This window comes from Pempheris klunzingeri, chromosome 7 (assembly GCF_042242105.1).
Source record: "Pempheris klunzingeri isolate RE-2024b chromosome 7, fPemKlu1.hap1, whole genome shotgun sequence".
Classification (NCBI taxonomy): domain Eukaryota; kingdom Metazoa; phylum Chordata; class Actinopteri; order Acropomatiformes; family Pempheridae; genus Pempheris; species Pempheris klunzingeri.
Genome location: NC_092018.1, coordinates 25,381,242 through 25,401,107, shown reverse-complemented (window position 1 = coordinate 25,401,107; position 19,866 = coordinate 25,381,242). Strand labels below are relative to the sequence as shown.

General features: G+C 43.5%; 1 protein-coding gene across 3 annotated transcripts in view; it reads left to right on the top strand.

The window, feature by feature from the left end:
* Nucleotides 1-11,402: 11,402 nt before the first annotated feature.
* Nucleotides 11,403-19,866, top strand: part of arvcfb (ARVCF delta catenin family member b) — a 97,818-nt gene continuing 89,354 nt past the window's right edge. For all 3 annotated transcript variants that reach the window (XM_070834257.1, XM_070834256.1, XM_070834255.1), the window contains exon 1: nucleotides 11,403-11,601. In XM_070834257.1, coding sequence (XP_070690358.1) covers nucleotides 11,581-11,601 — 21 coding nt within the window. In that variant the 5' untranslated portion in view covers nucleotides 11,403-11,580. The remainder of the gene's footprint in view (nucleotides 11,602-19,866) is intronic.

The following is a 19,866-nucleotide window of genomic DNA, read 5'->3' as shown; positions in this document are numbered from 1 at the left end:
GCACCATTTTGATGTGTGATGTTTGTCTTTTGTTCATGATAATTATTTAAATCATCAGTGTCCCATCTTGGTCAATAAAAAAGTCTTGTATTTGACCTTGAACTTGAGGAATGCGTGAGCCACTTCCCAAGCCCGCAGGGTCAGGGTGTCTTTAATGACCTGGTGCCCCCTCCCCCCTTCTCTTTCCTTCCTTCCTGACTTGGAAGATCTGTACAACTGTGACCAACATTGGACATGGAGGACTATGATGTTCGCTCGGCTGCCAGCATCCTGGCCTCAGTGAAAGAGCAGGAGGCGCGTTTTGAGCAGCTGACCCGAGCTCTTGAGGAGGAGCGTCGCAACGTCACCCTGCAACTAGAGCGCGCCAACCTGCCTCCCAACCCCCCTACCAGCCAACCACTTCCATGGCAGCAGGTGGTGATGCAGGTAAATGATGCCAGCATGCTGGCCAACCCCCCCATCACTTTTAACCACCAGTTTGCACTATCATGTGTCTGCCTCCTTGCCTACAACGTTCTCCCGCTCGCTCCTTTCATGTGAGCAAACTCATTCCACAGCCATGTTTGCTCATGGTCATTGCTTTTCATCAGTGGTGAAACTCAAAAATATCTCTGTTCAATTTGTATGTGATTTGGGGCACTTGTTCCCTTTATCTGTACCCACTGTCTTGGATGTTGTGCCGTAATGAGATGAGATTCAACCTCTCATTCTGTCTTCCTTCGCATCCTCCTTCTACGCCATTGCTCGCTATCCAGTCCTGTCTTCTTTCGCCCACTGGTCTTTGATATTGTCTGGTGGTGCTGCTGATTGGATGTGGCCTTTCGCCCGGCTCTGGCCAGCATCTGAGGGACATTAGAGTCCTGGCCAGCACTCCTGTCAATGCTGGCTGACTCTGCAGAAGCAAAAAATGTAAGATGTAGAAATGAGACGGCTGTAATCCCCTACTAATGTCAGCAGTCACAGCAACCCATTGATTTACACACTTCAAACTGTCAGCTGCAGCATTTACTGGAAAATATTACAACTACATACTATTGTTGAGGGTATTTTCAGCCCAGTCTATCTGTTCTCCTGTTATTAATCTTGGGCATAATTACTTCTTTGAAAAAACCCTTTCGGAGTGTACACATGTTTTACTAACTAGAATGTGATAGCACAATTTGACCTAGCATCACCTGTAGCCCTTAGATACATCACCTTTAATCTTGGTAAAGGAGGCTGTCTCATTTATTATTTATGTAGCAAGACTTGAAGAGATGAAACTGTTTTGGCTAAATTTGCCCGCATTTGTATTTGTCTGCAGTCACATTTTGTTAACAGTCGGTGTCAGTTTTCATTTTTAAAGGGCTTACCGCCAGTTTGGACTGATGAAGGAGTAATGAACATGATGCAGGAAAAGTATAGCAGGGTAAAGTAAACTTGTCATCCCCTCACCTATCGGAGAGTAATCCCCCCACCCTGGCTGTTTGCACACTGGGGGCCCAATTGAGTGTAAGGGGATACCGCTCACGCAATCATGCCTCACTTTCAGATGTCAGTGGATCACCAGACATTGGATCATCGGCTTTATCATGAACACCTATAAATGACAAAGCAAAGTGGATGTGGGGGTTCAGGTGGGGGGTTTGATCAGTGTCTGCTTTTGGGCAAACAGCCCATGAGGAAAAGTGTTCAGTCGTGAGCCAGAAGGTGCTGTGTCATTTGTAAGTGTGTGTGTGTGTGTGTGTGTTGCATCTGGAGACCCACTCCATTCATGATGAGGTGTGAGCAATGAGGAATGCATCAGGTTGTTTTCTCTCTCTCTCTATCTCCTCCTTGCTTAGTTTCCCCCACACACTCACACAGAATCTCCAGGCTGCATGATGGATTAAAATGGAGCATGGATCAGTAACTGAAGATTCAGATTCACAACCCCAGGGCCAGACGCTACGGGGCCAGCCATTAGTTAAAGTTGGGGTCAGAAAAGGAAAAGTAGACAGTCTGATTCATGAAATCAGATTCAAGTAGATGCCTAATGAGAGTGATAAGCCATTGATCTAGATAGCGTCCTTCTACATGGTGCTCAGATTGGCTCTAAACACCAGCGGGCAGCTAACACTTTTAACTGCCTTCATCATTTAGATCAGTATTGTCAGCATTTTAACATAGGCGAGCTTGAGAGAACGGGCCCAGTGGGTAGAAAATAAACATGAGAAAAATTATCTTCAGTTCACAGAAATTGGGGGAGATTACTTCGCACACATCAGCACAGCACCCTGTATTGGTCACATCAAATAGTTGCACTGAAACCCTCAACACTAGTTGCTTTTTTCATCAAGCCCCAAATCTCAGTTTGTTGAGTTTAACAGAGCAGACTCTTGAGTCCAGTACAGTCTACTACTATGGATTGTCATGAGGTTTTGTGCAGACATGCCCAGAGGATGAATCCTAACGACTTGATGATGATTCTCTTACTTAGTCGTAATCTGTCACAAATCCATTTAAATATCTCAATATTCATGGTTGCCAGACTATAAATTGTAATTGTTGAGTTTACTTTGACCATTATAAAGTCAGAATTTTAATTTTTTAAATACTTAGTTAATGACCAAATACCATGAAATTACCATCAGTGACAGCTTCACATTGTGTTGAATGATATTTACCAAATGGTATCATGCTAAGACGCTAAACTAAAATGATGAAAATGTTAAACCTTACCTGCTAAATGTCAGCCTGATATTATTGGCATTATGAGCATTTTAGTTGCAGGAGTTTAGCTCAGAGTAGCACTGTGCCAAAGTCCAGCCTCATAAAACCACTACAGTAGCATGGCTGTAGACTGTTGGCCTTGATGAACTTTTCGAGAGTTCCATGTTGTTTTCTTGGCTGGTGCTGCACATGGCTCGCTGTTTGCTATGATTTATATTTGTGGAGACAAAATAATCCCAAATAAAGATTTAGTCCCAACCATTAATGAGTCACCCTCTGACATTAACCCAAGCCATCCTGCTCAGCTGGAGGTGAACACATCTGAATAGGACTTAAGAATAGCATGTTTAAACATGCTCCAGATATAATTTTGTGATATTATGATTTCTGGCCCCGTATTATGTTAACACAGGGAATGAAAGGGTAGATCACCACACGATGCTTTGACCATTGTATCGGCACAATGAGTGTGGGAGAGATTCTTGTAAACAGCACTACCCTACTTTCTAAGACCTTGCTAATTGAATTCTGATCCTCATTCACTTCAATATAACACTTTATGAGTTGCCGCCAAGGAAAAGAATTAGATTGTTTACGCTGCGCCGTCATGTGGGAAACAGAAGAACAATGCTATCAGACACTCCATTAGCTTTCCTGATGTAATTATCGGTAGAGATTCAGTGACACGGACCGCCTTTGAATCTGCGCCCATTGACAGCCCCAACATGTGACCACTCACATGCTAAGATCCTACCCTTTCTTCATTTGATATTGCCCTTGCCTGTGGTAATTGATTTTTGCCTGAAGGAGCGTTATTGCTAAGGCTCTGAAAGGTCAAGTGGTGCATGGTGACAGTTCTATGTGTGGAGAAAGGCAGACAGCACTCAGACAACTATGTCTGTTCGGAGCTAAGGGAGAAGGTGACCTCATTTCATATACACCAGACGCCTAATCTATCTGCCCACTGCCGCTGCCCAGCACATGCACAGATCCCATCTCGTGCATACAATCACCCGGCTTCATTGAAAAGGAAAGTCAGGATAATTTCTTGCACTCTGGGTATCACTAAATGTTGGTGTTTGGTATTCAGATGCTATATTCAGTGGGCTTCTAGCATTGCAGAGGCATATCATCCCCTTGTGCAAATGTTGTGGGAAGTTTTCAAAGGCTTGCGAGCTTTAGAGAGAGGGAACAGTGCAGCCTTTGATCTGTGCTGCTGTCTGTGGTGAAGATGTACAGGCCCGGGCTCTGCGATGGCACTCCAGCACTCAACCAACAATCGCTCCAGTCGCCCTCCACCCACTTTCATCCGCACAGCCCCCCAGCCCTGTCTAGGAACAATGGACACAAAGGGCTGAGGGTGCTATAGCGACAGAAGATCTATCCCTCCACTGGCAGGGCCCGGGAGCCCCTGTACCCTCGTAAATCACCTGCCTAACAATGAGCCTTAGTTTGCCCCCCTTCCGCCCTCTATCTTTCCACATCTTCCTCCACCGTGCCATTAGGACCCCTTTCTCCTCCCATAAACACACTAATTACCTTGATGTGAAAGTGCCTCCTTTGTTTATTTCTGTATGCCACACTGTTCCCGTACCCTCCTACGCCACTTTCCTCTTATTTTATAGTCATATTTAAATTCTATCATGTTACTACTTGTTTGTAAAGAAGTAGCTGGTTCTTTGATTGATTGATTGATAATAAACAAATGTGCCAATAAATACATTTGTTTGGAAATAACAAAAAATGAATTATATTCAGGATCAATAGTAATCCTGGTATTGACAACATCTTGTGTGACTTGGCAGTAGAGAAGAAACGGCAGACACAGTTAACAGGAACTGTGAAGTAAAAGTAGGCACTTACAACTAATTTTATTTTCATCCGTCTTTAAACCAATGCAACATGGCCCATGGAGGGAAACTTATGCACATATCCAGGAAGAGTGGGAAAGCCAATAGAAAACAATTTAGACCATTTCTGACTTCTTCTTGCACCCCCCATTCTAGGGTGAATAGAAAAAACATATAAAACATACTTTTTTGTGACATGAACAGATACAGACACAGCATGCAGCTTTGCATTACATCCTTCCTCAATATGACATTCTTGAGCTGCAAATAATTCAATTCGTGTGACCCCTTGGCACGAAGTTTCATGTGACTCCTCATCACTGACGGCATAGTCTATATCTATATCAAATCTAACATTTGTGAGGGGTTCACTCAAAAAACAAGTTTTTCCTCTCCAATTATTTAATCTATAGAATTATCAGAGGCCCAAATAGAGGTGTCCAAAAGACAAACATAAATAATCTTTTTTCCTGTTTTCAACCCCCTTGTGAGGGCCCAGAACCCCAGGTAGGGAAACACAGCTTTGGAGGCAGGTGTAAATGAGACAGAGGAGTGGATTTTCCAATAATCTTGCAGTTGTTGGTTCAGTTCTCAGCCTCTTCTAACAGCATGCCAAGGTCTAAAGGACTCTAAAGGCTTCTTACTACGTTTCTTAAATTTAAGCTGAAATGTGCAGAGCGTGCCAACTATATTCCAGGTTATCTTTTATTCACCCCACTCCAACATTAGGAGTCAAGTTTAAGGAAATGGCCCATGAATCACACTGCTAACTGTTCAAGGTAGGAGGAAGTCCTTTCTGTGTCTCAGCTCGGCACAAGGGATGACGTGGAAGGACAGGGATCTTTACTCAAGGTTGGGGTTGTGCATATTCTTCTTGTTAAGATGAACATGGAGAGAGAGGTTTGAAGGGGAGGCAGCAGAAAAGCCTTTTGTACTGTGGTCTATTTATATTCCTCAGGGGTGGCTCAAACCTTCATCCTTCAAATCAGCACCAGCGCCAGTGGACTTAATACCTGTCCTGGTACACCCACCTGCTATTTGATCACAATCCATTAAACCATTATGCTCACTAAAAGCACTAAGAGGGGTATCTGAAAACTGCTTCCATTTCTTTTACCAGACATCCTCTCTGTGTACTTGCATAGGTGAACAGACAGGGTAAATATCTCTGAAGGGCACTGCCGCGGTCGGTTTGTGGATAGTCCGCATATGCACTTGAAGATGACCATGGTAGTCTAAACTTGTTGTTGGGCCCGGCCATTAAGTTCAGAGGCTAAATTGTAGCCCATGTGTTAAAAATAAAAGCCCTCTCCTTCACAGGACCCCAGTGCCGCCCGAGGAATGTGACCTCACCCTTCCCAGTGTCCAGCAGGATAACCAAACAAGGCTGACCCCTTTCACCTGAAAAAAAATCTAAATTGGAAACAGTCTCAGAAATTCATAGTTGGCTGGAGGTGCTCTTCAAAGTCTTGATTTAATTATCCTCATGGGTTTAACATACTGGTGCGACATTTTTACTACATGAACTACAAGCATGTAAATGGTCATCAAATGAGGAACAGAAGCAGCACGGAGCCTTGTTTTTAGAGGTTTGCAGGGGTACAGCCACACTTTACTGGACAGAGAATTCCAGCTGCCCTGGTGGAAAAAGGGACTTTAAGTTGAACATTTCATTTCAATTTCACCCCAGTGTGTTCTTTAATAAAGGTTCAGGTCTGTGTTCAAGTAAAGCAAGTCATTTCAGCAAGGCTCTCCACACACAGTATAAGCTGCAAAAGCATGCAAACATGTAAGCTGGCTCTGGGATCTAATGTTAATTAGGAAATACAAATGGGCATTTGTGCACGGTGTTTGTATACCAGAGTTGCATTCACAATTCAGAGAAGCTCAAACTTCGAATTTAAAAACACAGCTAAAGCAAATCAACTACCCCCCCCAACCAAAGCTAAATAGAAGATGAATCAACTCAGAAGGGGCAGCTATAACTCTCAGCTGGGTACTTTCCGTGGAATTGGCCTAAAATCTCAGTTCTATTTTATGCTAGCAGAGGCAAACCCCTTGGTATTTGTTAGTTCCAGTAAATCCTCGCCCCACCTGTGTGTATTGGAGGGATATGCAGCAATAGTAGTCTACTGGTGGTATACCATCACATCATAGAAATTAGAAACATCAGTGTGTTCAGTGAATGTGGAATTTGCAAACCTTTGCTGTTTTGTGTCTCAGCGTTGCAGACAGAAGGTAGGCTGCTCTTTATGTGTTGGACCGTTTCAAAAGGGTGAAGTGGAAAGAAATAATGATTTGCGTGTGAACTGACTCACACGGAGTGTCTGAGAGTGATTCTTGTTGTGTAGAGGTTGATGGTAATATCGCAGGAATGTGTGACAAGACGGGCATTACTTTTTACAGTCTTTCTTCAAGCTGATCGTTCCAGACTGAGCAAGGACACATGTACCAAATGCAGCCATGTTCAATGTATAGACACACATCACATTTTAACTTTATCTTTCTTTATGAATCACAACTACAAATGGAGCGGATCTTTATCATTTGTATCTATAATAAAACCCATGACACAACTATGATTGTCAGATAAAGAGGCTAGAAAATCTGCCAAGAAGCTGTGGATCATGAGCCAACATGTAAATATACTAAAAAATTGAATTTTACCTCTAAAAAGAGATATTTTGCCAGTTAATTGGCCCATCTGTCAACAATAAATCTCAAAAGGATAAAAAGAATCTCTCATGAAATTTGGCAGATAGGTGGGCATCAGGCCATGGAACAACTGATTAAATATTATCATTTTTAGATATAACCTTGAACAACCAGAAGGGACTGCATTCCAAATCCGAAGGGTATGTTCAGCTTATGTAAAAAGAAGTTGAGAATTAGCTGCATGTCAGCCTCAGACTGATTCAGATTCTGTTATTTGTGCATTCATTGTCCTAATTATGCATGACAAGATGAAAAACTAGGAAAAGCCTAATCCAGTTATAGTTGTATAACAAATCTTGCTGTGCAATTACAGTATTGCGACATAAAAACAGAAAATAGGACCTTTTTATCTGAAGGGATGTCATTTAAATAGTGCTTTATTTTCCTAAATGAAGGGAAAATTGCCTTTTTGCAAGACAAAAGCCCCAATAGATTGGATGCTAATCCTCTGCATCGCTGAGTAGCCATTTTTCAAGGGGAAAACAAAAAATCATAGTAAGAGTCATTAGATAAGGGCTTTTTTACAAGCTGTGCCATTGTTAGAATAAACAGCAGTCAGCCTGTAGCAAAGCAGATCATCTTGGCCCTGTAGACTCTCACACATGCATTATGTTCAACAGCGTCCCTACAGTGCACTGCACACTGCAGTGTGATTGTCCTAAAGGACTTAGAGCAGCAAAGTTGGTATTATTGTTAAAATCCTTTTTTTATGGACCTGTTTTGTGTATAGTTTGAAAGTTGAGCACTGTTTCCCAAGAAATGTAATCTTGGCAGAGCGAAAAACCTTTTGAAGTACTATTGAAAATTAGATGGCATTAAAGTGTCTTTTGAAACTGAAGATTATAAAACCATTTTTTGCAATGAAACGTCATATTTTTAAACTGCTAGTTGCTCTTCCCTTCCACTACTTTTTGTATCTGCCTCTGCGTCTCGGTCTTTCTGTTTTTCTATGCATCTGGCAACTTGAACGGGAGAGAAAAACATGATTTTAACAGATGTAGCTTCATTGGAGGTGTCTGGCTGTCAAAGTACACCTTGTTGCTGAACATGAACCTTTTTACCATCTGTTTCATATCGTACATCCTAACAGAGTATAGCTGACTTCTAGAGCTTTGATTACAACTCCTCGGTTATTCACACACCTTGTACATTTATCTTACAAGGCACATTCACAGGTTGGTTAGACCCAAGAGTGAATAGCTTTTGTCTGACAGTAGCGTGTATTCCTGCAGTATATATCACCAACCTGTTGATGTTGAACACATTCCAGGAATCATTTTCAAATAGAATATTGAATATACTTTTATGGATATGTAGTTTACTACAGCCTGACCTCTTTATTTTTACTTTATTTGGCAGTTTCCTACAATTACTATTAACTTTTGACTATTTGATGGATTACCATCATACATTCATGGTCCCCAGAGGATGTAGCCTAACGCCTTTGGTGATACTTGACATCTTGTGCCACTAGCAGGTCAAAGTTTTCATTTAGCCAGTCAAATATCTTAACATCTAATTGAATGACTATGCAGGCATTTTTAGTTCCCAGAGGATGAATTCCAATGAATTTGTAGTTGAATTCTGTAGATGAATTCTAATGACCTGACTTTATCTCTTGGAATTTCTAATGAGGTTGGAAATTGTAGGTTTCAGTGAAATGTCAACAATCGGTGAATGGACCATGGCCATATGGAACACAATTTCTCGTTCCCTTCAGGGTGAATTGTGATAACTGGGGCCATCCTTAAACTAGTGCCATCATCAGCTCCAAATTGTAATTTGTAACTGTCGAAAACTGGCAAAAAAAATAGGCACAGGTAAAACACGCACGTAGAGATTTTTAGAGAAAATAAAGAGGAATACGTCTTCTCTCATCTGCCCCCATGAGTATTCCAAAGCACTTAATGGATTTTTAAACAGGGTTATGAAACGTGCTCAGCGCATAAATGGCTTAAATGGAATGTGATATTGCAAATCACATGGGAGAAAGAAACGCACCACAATTAAAGTTACGAGAATTTTTTTTTCAAACCACTTTTTGGAGGTTGTGTTGGTTGGATGAATTCTTAATGGTACTGCTGAAAGTAAATAGATCTAAAGGTAATGGTGCATGGTGGGCCAGGTCCTTCATTAAGAACAAATGGAGCAGTAACGGAGATGAAATGCCAGGCTTGTGGAATGCAAAATCTCAGCCGTTTCCCCACCATTTGGGAATTCTCCTTTCTCTGTTGTCTTTTTTTTTAGTCCAGTCATTCTTTTTCCCTCCTCTGTAAGTCCAGACGTCTCTCAAAGTTATCCTTAGCTAAGCTTCCATCTACGTTATTAGATTAACATTCCCTCTCAGTCCTGGTCACAGTTAGATAGTTGAATGTGAATTCTTTCACGTACGTCCCACCCCTCCCTTATATCAAGTGCAGTGAGAGGAACGGGACAAAGAAGAAGAGAAAAAGAGCTGTGTGTGTGTGTGTGTATGGTGTAAAAATTTGCAGAGTGCTGGGTGCCTTGGCTTCAATAGGGGCAACTTTTGTTTGGTGTGTGAGCCCCTGTTCCCCCCTCCTCTTTCTCCTGGTTTCTCTCTTCTGTCTATGCCAACAAGGGGGAGGGGTTGAGCGCTTGACAGACAGACGCAGCTGGAGTGCTTAAAGGGAGCTGGTCCCACCCCACTAAGATGCCAGACATAGACCCAATGAGGGAGAGAGAGAGAGAGAGAGAGAGAGGGAGAGAGAGATACACTTCCAGCTCCTGCTGCTGTCTGGGAACCCTCCTTTCTATTAGCACACCTCCTCTTTCCCCCCTTTCACTCAGGCCTGGAGGTTTTTGTTCTCTCTCTCTCTGGCTAACTTTTTTTTGTTGAGTGAGTGTTTGTGTGTGTGTGTGTGTGCAAATGCGCACACTTTAGTTCAGCTCCATTCCTTTTCTTGAATTCCTGCTTTCGTTAGAGGGGGGGGGGGGGGGGATTCTGCAGGGGCCTACGTCTCTCTCCATTCCATACATACATACATACAGCATCTCGGCAAAGGAGAAAGAAGGATCCCCCCTTTTCAGCTGTCTAATCATCCTTGAATCTGCAAAATTACGCTGGATGTAGGGTGAATTTACTTTCAAAATAAAAGCATTAGTTACCACAAAAAAAGCCATACGCAACCCCTGCCAGTCACTCAGCGACTGTGTCCTGTCAAAGAAATACAAGCTTTCTGCTTTGGTCATGAATCCAAATCCCTCCGTCAGTTTGACATTCTCATATTATTGGAAGGAATGCCTGTTGGCACGTACGGCTCTACTACTGAAATAGTAATATACACCTAGTAACTCACTTTATCATAGGTGTGTGTGTCACCTGCAGACCTCCAATATATCCAGCAGAAAGTATGACTGTAACGGACATGCTTAATTTATACACTGAACTGTAGCATCAAACTGGCCCTTTATTTGAAGACGTTTGTGTAAGTTTGGCAACATAGGATGTACTTAACCACAGGTGGATTACGGGATGATGGGATGATGGGCCCCTGGGCACCGACACAGGTGTGCAGAAGCTGAGGGGATAAAAACTCAGTGAAAACGATTGATGATGGTTTCTTTCTTGTGACATCTTCACAGTAAATGTTTTGGCCATTCCTTCTGTTTTTCAGTACAACCTTTGAGGCTTTTGCTATTGATGTAAATGACTAAGTCCTTTGACTATGTCACAGAAAATGCAGTTTTAATTATAGCAACTTCCCACAAAGGCTTTGGTTTAGGCCCGTGCTTGGGAGGCAGACGCTGTATTCCACCATTGTTGCACTTGCACTATTAACTACTATTAACTGCTGCTGTATGATTTCGAAGCAGCCAAGCTTGGTTTGTTGCTTGATTTGTTCTGCTAGGTTAACATGGTCGAAGTGTTGGAACATGGAAAGTAACAGCAGCCTCAATACCTCATTGGACAAGTCTCAACCAGTGTTTTTTCTGTGGTCGTTTCAATCCTGCCATTGTTTTGTAGTTGCAAGGAGACGTGCAGCACATTCGTAAAGCTGCCTCTTGCGAGCGGTCATAACGGCGGCGCTTTTATTTTGAAAGGCAATCGGCCGCACGTCCTGTGTGTGCGCAGCTAACTGCTGGTGGCTTGACAGAGCCGAGCAGAGGATGGCTGCCTGCGTCTGAGCTGCTGCCTCTGCGCTCACAGAGGGAACACTCAGCGTAAATAGACCAGGAAAGCGCGAGGAGACGAGAGGAGGAGAGGAGGGAAAGGAGAACTTTTCCGAAAGGAGGAAGTAGTTGTCACACGTTTTCCCCGGGAGGTTTTCATTTCTTCGGGAACGAAAGGGGGGGACTTTGAACCATGCCTGCTGAAGTGAAACAGGTTAGTGTTGCTGTGTCTGTCGGTCTCCTCTCTTTCCTCCCATCGTATCTTCAGCCCCTCTGACTCTTCTTCTCTCTCTCTCCTCCTCATTGATTCCCCATTGTTTGGATTTTGTTGCGTGCCTCATCATTTTTATCCGGGAACGTCGCTTTTTTGTTTTTGATCCAGTTTAATACATGAGAGCAGAGAATCTCTGATTTATCGATGTCCTTCAGGAGGTGTGTGTGTGTGTGTGTGTGTGTGTGTGTGTGTGTGTGTGTGTGTGTGTGTGTGTGTGTGTGTGAGTGTGTGAGTGTGTGTGTGTGCACATATGGATGTGTGGTGTGTATGTGGTATGGCTGCATGTGTACAGGCTGATGCACGTCATCAGACACAGTAAGGACAATGTACTTCTACCACTTAGTGACCATTTCATTCTGTAAATAGTCAAGACCATGGGATATGTTTAGTGGTGTGTGTGTGTGTGTGTGTGTGTATCTATCTATGTGTGTGTGCTGAGGCAGCACTGTGACTTATGAGTTGCCTGACACATTCATGGGCTCAGATGTGTCAGTACCACCTATAGAATGACCGGTGTGATCATGGGACAAGCAGTGAAGTATGGAAAGTTTGTCCCTGATCATCGCCTGCGAGGCTCTGAATGAGCCCAGGCCAGGATTTATCGCCTATGGGCTATAGTGCCAATTGTGTGAGAGACATGGCATTAAACTCTTTTGTCTCTCGCTTGCACAGATACCGCAAGAATGTGCTTTTGTTAGCTCTTGTGAGTGTGATACTGTCTGTGTGGGCGTGTGCGTACCAGGGCATGATGTGCATACATTATTGGAAGTCTTCCCCGTGTTTGAAGCGCATCCACAGGCAGCCTACACCATCACAGCGCTCTTTTCGCCGCCGAGTTTGGCAGCACTCAGACGCACGATAAGGGAAGACAGACAGAAAGTGGAGGAAAAAAATCTGATTGAATAAGGTCAACTTCTCATCAGCGCCGTTCTCTTACGCTGGGCTGGGAGGGGTGGAGTTTCCAAACCCCTGTCTGGCAGACAAAAACATTCTGTCAGCCCTCTATGTTGCTCCGATAATAATACATTAACAGTTGCCCCAGTGGATGAGTTCCACCAGATGACTGGAGGAGCCTGTGCCAAAAACAGAAGCTGTTTCTCTCCCTCACACACTGTTTGTTCTTTTCATCCCTTGGTTTAGATAAGTTTGAGGGCTGCGCTCTAAGCACGAGCTGATGGAGCAAAACCAGGAAAATGCAATCTGCTGGAATCCTGGCTTGCATTATGTGAATGGGATGAAAGGCATGTGAACAATTTGAGAGTACGTCCTCTCAAGGTGCATCCCAAAATGGGTCAGGGAGGTGCGGGTTACCCCCCAAGCGTCCATGACCCCCGTAAGACTGAGATACTTGGCATACTTAAGGGCAGGCCGGCTTCATGGCGCGACCTTTTCAACTTGGCTGGACATTCCTCCGCTAGGGAGCACCTGCTTGGGCTGCAGGGAAAAGATGGTCCATGTGTGACCAAGTCACACTTCAGCCAAAATGTTATATGGATTGATTCCATGTAGTTGTTTTGGATGCCACTGTGTGTGCTCATGCTTAGTTACTGCTGTCGGGCCTTTAAGAACAGTTTGGAGCAGGAAGTGGGTTGTCATTTGAACCTCCTCTAGCTGCCACTTTTGGTCTATAATGTATTCTACATGTCCCCAGAGTGTTCAATAACTTAAAATAACTATATATACTCAATAAAATGTAGATGGCAGGCAGATAAGAGAGATGCTGGTCTGTCTTGACCTCATCTTAATGCTGCAGCAGAGCTTACGGTAAATGAGTTTTAGCCCACTGAAGATTACTGCATAGCCCTCAATTAGTGGGGGAGCCTGCACCAGACCATGTCTGAGTTAAATATAAACTGTCTTTTATTTTATTTTTACACCAGCATTGTAGCGCCCATGTCCTCAGAATTGAGTTTCAGAGGCCGTAGCATCTTCTGCTCATGAAAAATAGAAGAACCGATTTGTCGTAAAGGAGAAAGGAAAACATTATGAATAATCCAGTAGTCATCATCTTGCCAAGGTCTATCAAAAAAAAAAAATGGCTTAACTTCTCCTCCGCAAGCTAGAAGGACCTGTCTGAATAACAAAATAATTCATCAGTGATTCAGCCAGAGACTAAAGGAGGTCTTGTCTCCAGACTGCGGGTTACTGCCAGATTCCTGACAGCTAGCGGGGCTTTCAGCTGCACTACTGAGCGTTCCCCCCTCTCTGATGCTGTTTGATTTCTTACTGAAATTAAAAATCTGCCAAACTTGCCGCGTTTTTTTTCCGTGGGGGTGTTTTTGTATGACAGCTTTTCTGGTCCTTTCCTCTGGCTCCCATAATGTGACTGCAGAAGATGTGCAGATCAATATTTGAAGACATGTAGAGCATGAGGAGTGGCTTTGTTTGGGGAGCGGAGGTCACAGAAGAATAATGGCAGTGACCGGAAACATATGAACAGTCATTAGCTGTGGAGACTGCATCAGTGGTAGGGGTATTTACTGAGGGGGGGGTTGGGTGCAGGATGGGAGATGTGGAGGTCACGAGTGCCTGCTGTGTTTTGAAGGCGAGAGGGTATGGTCATATGGTGGTAGGTGCCTGGTGACTGGTGACACCAGATGGCCTTCCCATCACACAGCCTGGCCATACTCCCCATGTTTTCCATACCATTCCCATGGCTGCTCTCATCGCACGACCCATGACACAACATGGCTTGACATGTTACAGTATCTGCCACCCCGCCCACCTACTTCTTTCACTGGGTGCCCGTTTTTGGTTTTAAGTAACCTGAACTGAATTTACATGTGAACAGCTGAGACCATATATGAACCTCCACACGGCACCCTCAGCACCCGACATGTATATACGCCTCAGTCCAGCATGTACAGCAACAACATATGGAAGAGCTCAGTCAAATAGTTTGGAAATACTTGATTGTGAGTACCAAACGCATAACAAACTGTTTTATTATACATGGTGTCATAATTTGTCCTTCTCAATATCACATTTTTCATTACCTCTGTGTGCTTACGATGATTTTCTTATTTTCATCTGCTTACTACTATTCTTTAAAGCCATAGTAGGCACAAATGCCCACAGCTTCTTAGATACAAAGATTTTCTATATTTCTTTGGTTCCAATTTACCTTCGTAACTAGTAAATTATATAGAAAAAGATGAAATCAATTAGTGTTTCACCATTGTTTAACATGCAGTTTATTCTTTTGATTAAAACATTAATTGTTTTGTCCACGAACTAGTAAAAGAACCAGAAAATAGTAAAAATGCTCCTCACAATTTCCCAGAACCCATTGTCATATTTAATCTGCTTGGATTATCCAACCAACCGTCTTAAGCACAGTCTCAGTTAACAATCATAGAGGATGAAGAAAACCAGCAAATAGTGACGACAGATAAGCGTGAACCTGAGAATTTTGATTAAGAGATTTTTATCACAAAAAAAAAAGAATCCTCATGTTAATCAATACTAAAAATAGTCACAATCATGTCCCTATTTTATCATATATTGTGATAGACAGTTCCCGTTCTTCAATGCTACAATTATGAATCTTTTAAAAGACAGTTCGGTTTCCTTTATCTGAAATCTCCTGATGTAACATTATACCAAGCATCTGATCCACCAAGTGGATTTAAACAAGCACGTAAAAATATGTGAAAATCCTATTTGACCCCAGCAAGTATTACACATTACTTCACATAGTGCACTGCATGTTCTCACACCGTATCATGTGAACTCACCCTCAGGTTTTGGTTTTGGTTTGGTTTTGTTGTGTTCTGTGGAGCATTAGGGGTCTATGGCACTCAGCCCTTGACACTACAGATCGCCCCCTCCTCCCCTCTGCCTTGGCTTCCCCTCTATCTGTCCTAACCCATTTGGCTGGCTGACAGTGTGACCGATGCAGGCCTGCTCTAACTCACTCAGTGTCTGACCACTAGTGAAGACACTCTAATGCTCTCTCAGCTTTCATCATCACTCTGATGGAATTAAAAAAAGGTGAGTGGCAGTAAATTGGAAGACTGGAGGGGGGGGGGGCAACGAATGTTGGAGATGGATGCCTTCATACTGCTATGTTTGGAAACGGCATTGGGGAGAAGAAGTAGCACATTAATGAGATGGCAGCTTATTATCTTGCTGGAGCTGTTTTTATTCTTTCTTTTTTTCCCTATTCAGCTCTCCAGTGTGCCTGTTGTCAGAAACATGTGCAGGGTGCATACAGTGTGAATCCTGAGTGCATGCATATACTTCATGCACATCCTTGAAAACATTACATTGTTTTTTTTCCCCCTGGTTTACATTTTGTACAATGAACTTCTGATCACCTCTCAATGACAACGTGGTTGATTGAGAGTTTGTTGTGCTTTTTCTTGCTGCTAAATACATTACATTCTCCACAGAGTATAGACATGATATCAGCCCACTCTCCTCTCAGCACACACACACACACACACACACACACAGTGGAGGCTACAAGGCAACATCAATTGGATCCCCGGCTTATTTACTCAGTGTTTGTCTGCAGGCTACGGACAGGGTAGCCCTGTTTATAAGGGAGTGGGATTCATGGTTTCCCTGACTGTGTCCAATAAACACCTTTCTATCTGGGCTGCTGGAAGCCAGCAACAACAGACATGTTTTCGATCGGGTTGATAAGAAATACACTCGCCCAAAGAAAGCAGAGGCTCAGTGGCACATTGATAGAGGCTGGCCAGAAAGCTGCTGAAGTAGAACTCATAACACTTTAGATAATGTTGTGCTGGCGGCCACATCATAGCTGTAATTATTGTAGTGACAATATTTACATGATGATCTCATACCCTGATGGTGTTGTGATGGCATAATTGCAGCAGTTTGTTTATTACACAACTTGATGCTCTAATTTAAGAGACATAAACACCTCTCTCCTGTCTCCTGAAACCATGATCAGCCAGGTCTGATTATTAGTGATGACGTCAAACGATGGCAGAAGTGCTAATAATGGTGAAAATAGAGTTACTGAATAGATTATAAGCAGCTTTTTACAGGAGTGGACTGAAAGTCACCGAAGTAGAAAAGCACTCTTTCTCTTAATGACCCAATGTGCTGTCACAGTGACCTGCGTAGTGTGGGTCTGTTAGTGTGCGTGTGCAAATGTGGGTAGTGGATATATGCTTATGACTGTGTGTCTTTGCATGTGTTACTGCTGTAATTTGTTTTGCTGCAGGGACTGTGGTTAAAGTTGCACACATGACAGTTCTTTGGGCAACATCGTGGACAAATAAGGACCCCGGTGAGCCTTAAAGCCAGTGATTGATGACACCATAGGCCATTGGCCCTTTTCCAAGCATTGGTACCTTAGAGAAACAGCTTGCAGCATGAGTGTTGATGTATAGAGGTACTGTAGCTGACTTTGATGCCAATTGACAGTCAGACCTGATTGTAACTGTCACAGTATAATATTGATTAAGAAGAAAACATTTCTGCTAAGGGAAGAACACAATCATTCAAGTGCATTAGATGAACTGCAGGAACGGTACTCAAGATAGCCCATAGGTTTAGTGTATTATGTGATATGAACTGTATTTATCTTGGATGGAGCATAAGACCGTACAGTCTGAAATTCGTTACTCTTATTCGTTCCTCCCTTTTCCCTTTGTGTGCTCCATACTGGGAACACTGCTGCCACCCAGACCTTCATTTGGAGAGGGATCTGGTTCTGGGGCCTTTTCAAAAGAACTGGGGCTTCTTTGACAGTTATGTATAGTTCATATAAGCTCCACCCCCTTCGTCCTGCAGCTGGGGACCTCTTAGAGGGGCCCTGAGGGGGAAGGTCAAAGTCCTCATAAAGCTTCCCTCAACCAGAAACACAGGAACAAACACCCTACTTCTGCCTTTCTCCTTTTAACCCCCTCCAGTACCATCCACATTGTACAAGGCAGTACATACAGAACTGCTGTGGGGGCTGGGGGAGCGAGAGATGGCTCAGGCTCCTCTTGCGTGTTTAGTCTGGAACTTTCTTTTGAGGGATTAGCCCACTTCCTGCCGCTGGGCCGGCCGCTGGAAGCTGTCGGGAAGCCGGGTAGAGCATCGATCCTCCATCATCATACCATCTGTCTCACGCTGCCTTTTGGGATTAATGATTCCCTCTGACAGCTCTTTAGTAGAGCTCTATCAGTGCTGGCTGACCATTCAGATTACACTGACATGTGGCAGTGCGAGGAGCTCGCACAGGACATCTTTGATTTATTTAGTTTAACTGCTGTAAGGAATCATCACAGTTGTTGGGTTTTTGAAAACTGAGTGATGCTATAACAGATTTTTTTTGAAGGTTTGATGGGAGCTTCCAGCTACAGATATGTACAGTAACAGTGATGCATTTCAAATCAAAGTGCAGAAAAGTAATTTCAGTAAATCCACAAATTTGTGGCTCATAATTGCAATTGTTGATGACATTGGATCAGTGTAGATAATCCTAATGTTTCAACAGTGATAGACACGATTTTTTGATTTTAAATTGTGATCCTGTTCACTAGCTTATGTTGTATCTGAATAACTAGACCTAATAGATACATGTTTTGCTTACTCAGAGCTCAGTCACAAAGCCTGTGGGGAGCTTGACGTGAGGCTCGACCGTTACTGACTTGCTGGCAGTTGAAGTGCACTGATGAGGTCCGGCACTTCATTAGAATGCTGCTCTGAACCTCACAACACACAATGGTGGCTGTTACCGCTGATGGCTTGGGTCCAGGGAGAAAAATAAAAGAGAATGATAAAGGAGTAAGAGGGAAAGTCCAAACCACTGTAAACTGACAGGCCTTGGGGCCACAACGGCCCCTGCTACATGCAGCCTCCGCTGTAACAGCCACAGCTCCGGCTCCAACGCAGTCCGCACACAAACATTATGCTAACCAGTGGCAAGAGTTCAGCCAAACCAGGAACACAACCTCCTAAAATGGGAAAGATAAACGAGTTCCTGGCATTCTCAGCACTGCCGATTCTCCACGCAGTCAACGGTTTGTACAGTTCAATGGTTTCTACAATAGAGGCATCCAGACATTGGGCTGGCTGTCATATGCCATTACATTTGATGGCGCAGCATTGTTACTCATCTCCTCGTCTTCTCTTGATATGTACTCAGCCCATTCCCAGAGGAGCCACTGGTGAACAATGGAGTGATGCGCCTCCTCGCGCATTCCACAAGGCTCTATTGAGCTGTCTAATGAACCTCTACCGCATGCGTGGCCTGCACTGGCTGCTGGGGCTCCACAAAAATACCATCTCGCCCCATCACACCCCCTTATATTTAATTTGTTTGGAATGTGTAATAGGCTGTGAAGTGGAGCGTGGTGCAGTGTTGATTTGTGCCAACCAGGTCTGCGGATATGGAGGGACAGGTGCCAGCCATCCATGGAAGGTGCTGTACTTAACACTCTGCGCTGGGTTGGAGAGTGTACAATCCTGGCCCTGTGGTGTAGGGATTTAGAGCTGCCAGTATCCTGTTGCTCCAGCCAAGCAAGCTTTTAGTTTGGTAACATCGTAGCTGTGTGTTCTTTTTCTGAAGAGGGGGCAGCTCAAATTTGGAGGGAAAAGGTTGGGCCAGGATTCAATCATAGGTCAGTAAAGCCACAAGTAGACATGAAACACAGCCCAAGTTACTTTGTTTGTGCTGTAACTGAGTCCTGCACGACGAGAGGGAAATCAAGACAGCAAGACAAAATAATTTTCTCAATAATGGTCCCATTTTTGTGCAGCTATTATACTTTACTATCAGACCTAAATGATGAATTGATGTAATATTTTACATGTTGCAGCTTAAATTACATTTTTGCTTTATGAGTTAATAATATACTGGGAGAGTGTCAGTGTCTAAAAGGGAGAGCAGTCATGACCTGATGGCGCAGGTACATTACCTACTTATCCACTGCAGACCCCTTGTTTTCCATCATTATTTGTACTTGAACACGTTTCAAAAAGGCAGATAGTGACTCAAATAGCGCCAGCCTCTGTGTGCCTGCCGGTGTCTATGGTTTTAACTCTCTTCGTAGACTTTGTGGAGGAGAAAACAGTTCAGAAGATTAATTGTGCATGTACATTGCCTCTCTAACATACCCAGTCCCAAAGAATCGCAGCCTATGTTTTCCTAGCTGGACCTTTGGCTGCCATCACCATTGCGCTCACATGGGTATTTATTTCCCTACGGCTGTTCTAAGTTGCTGTTGGTTACCATGC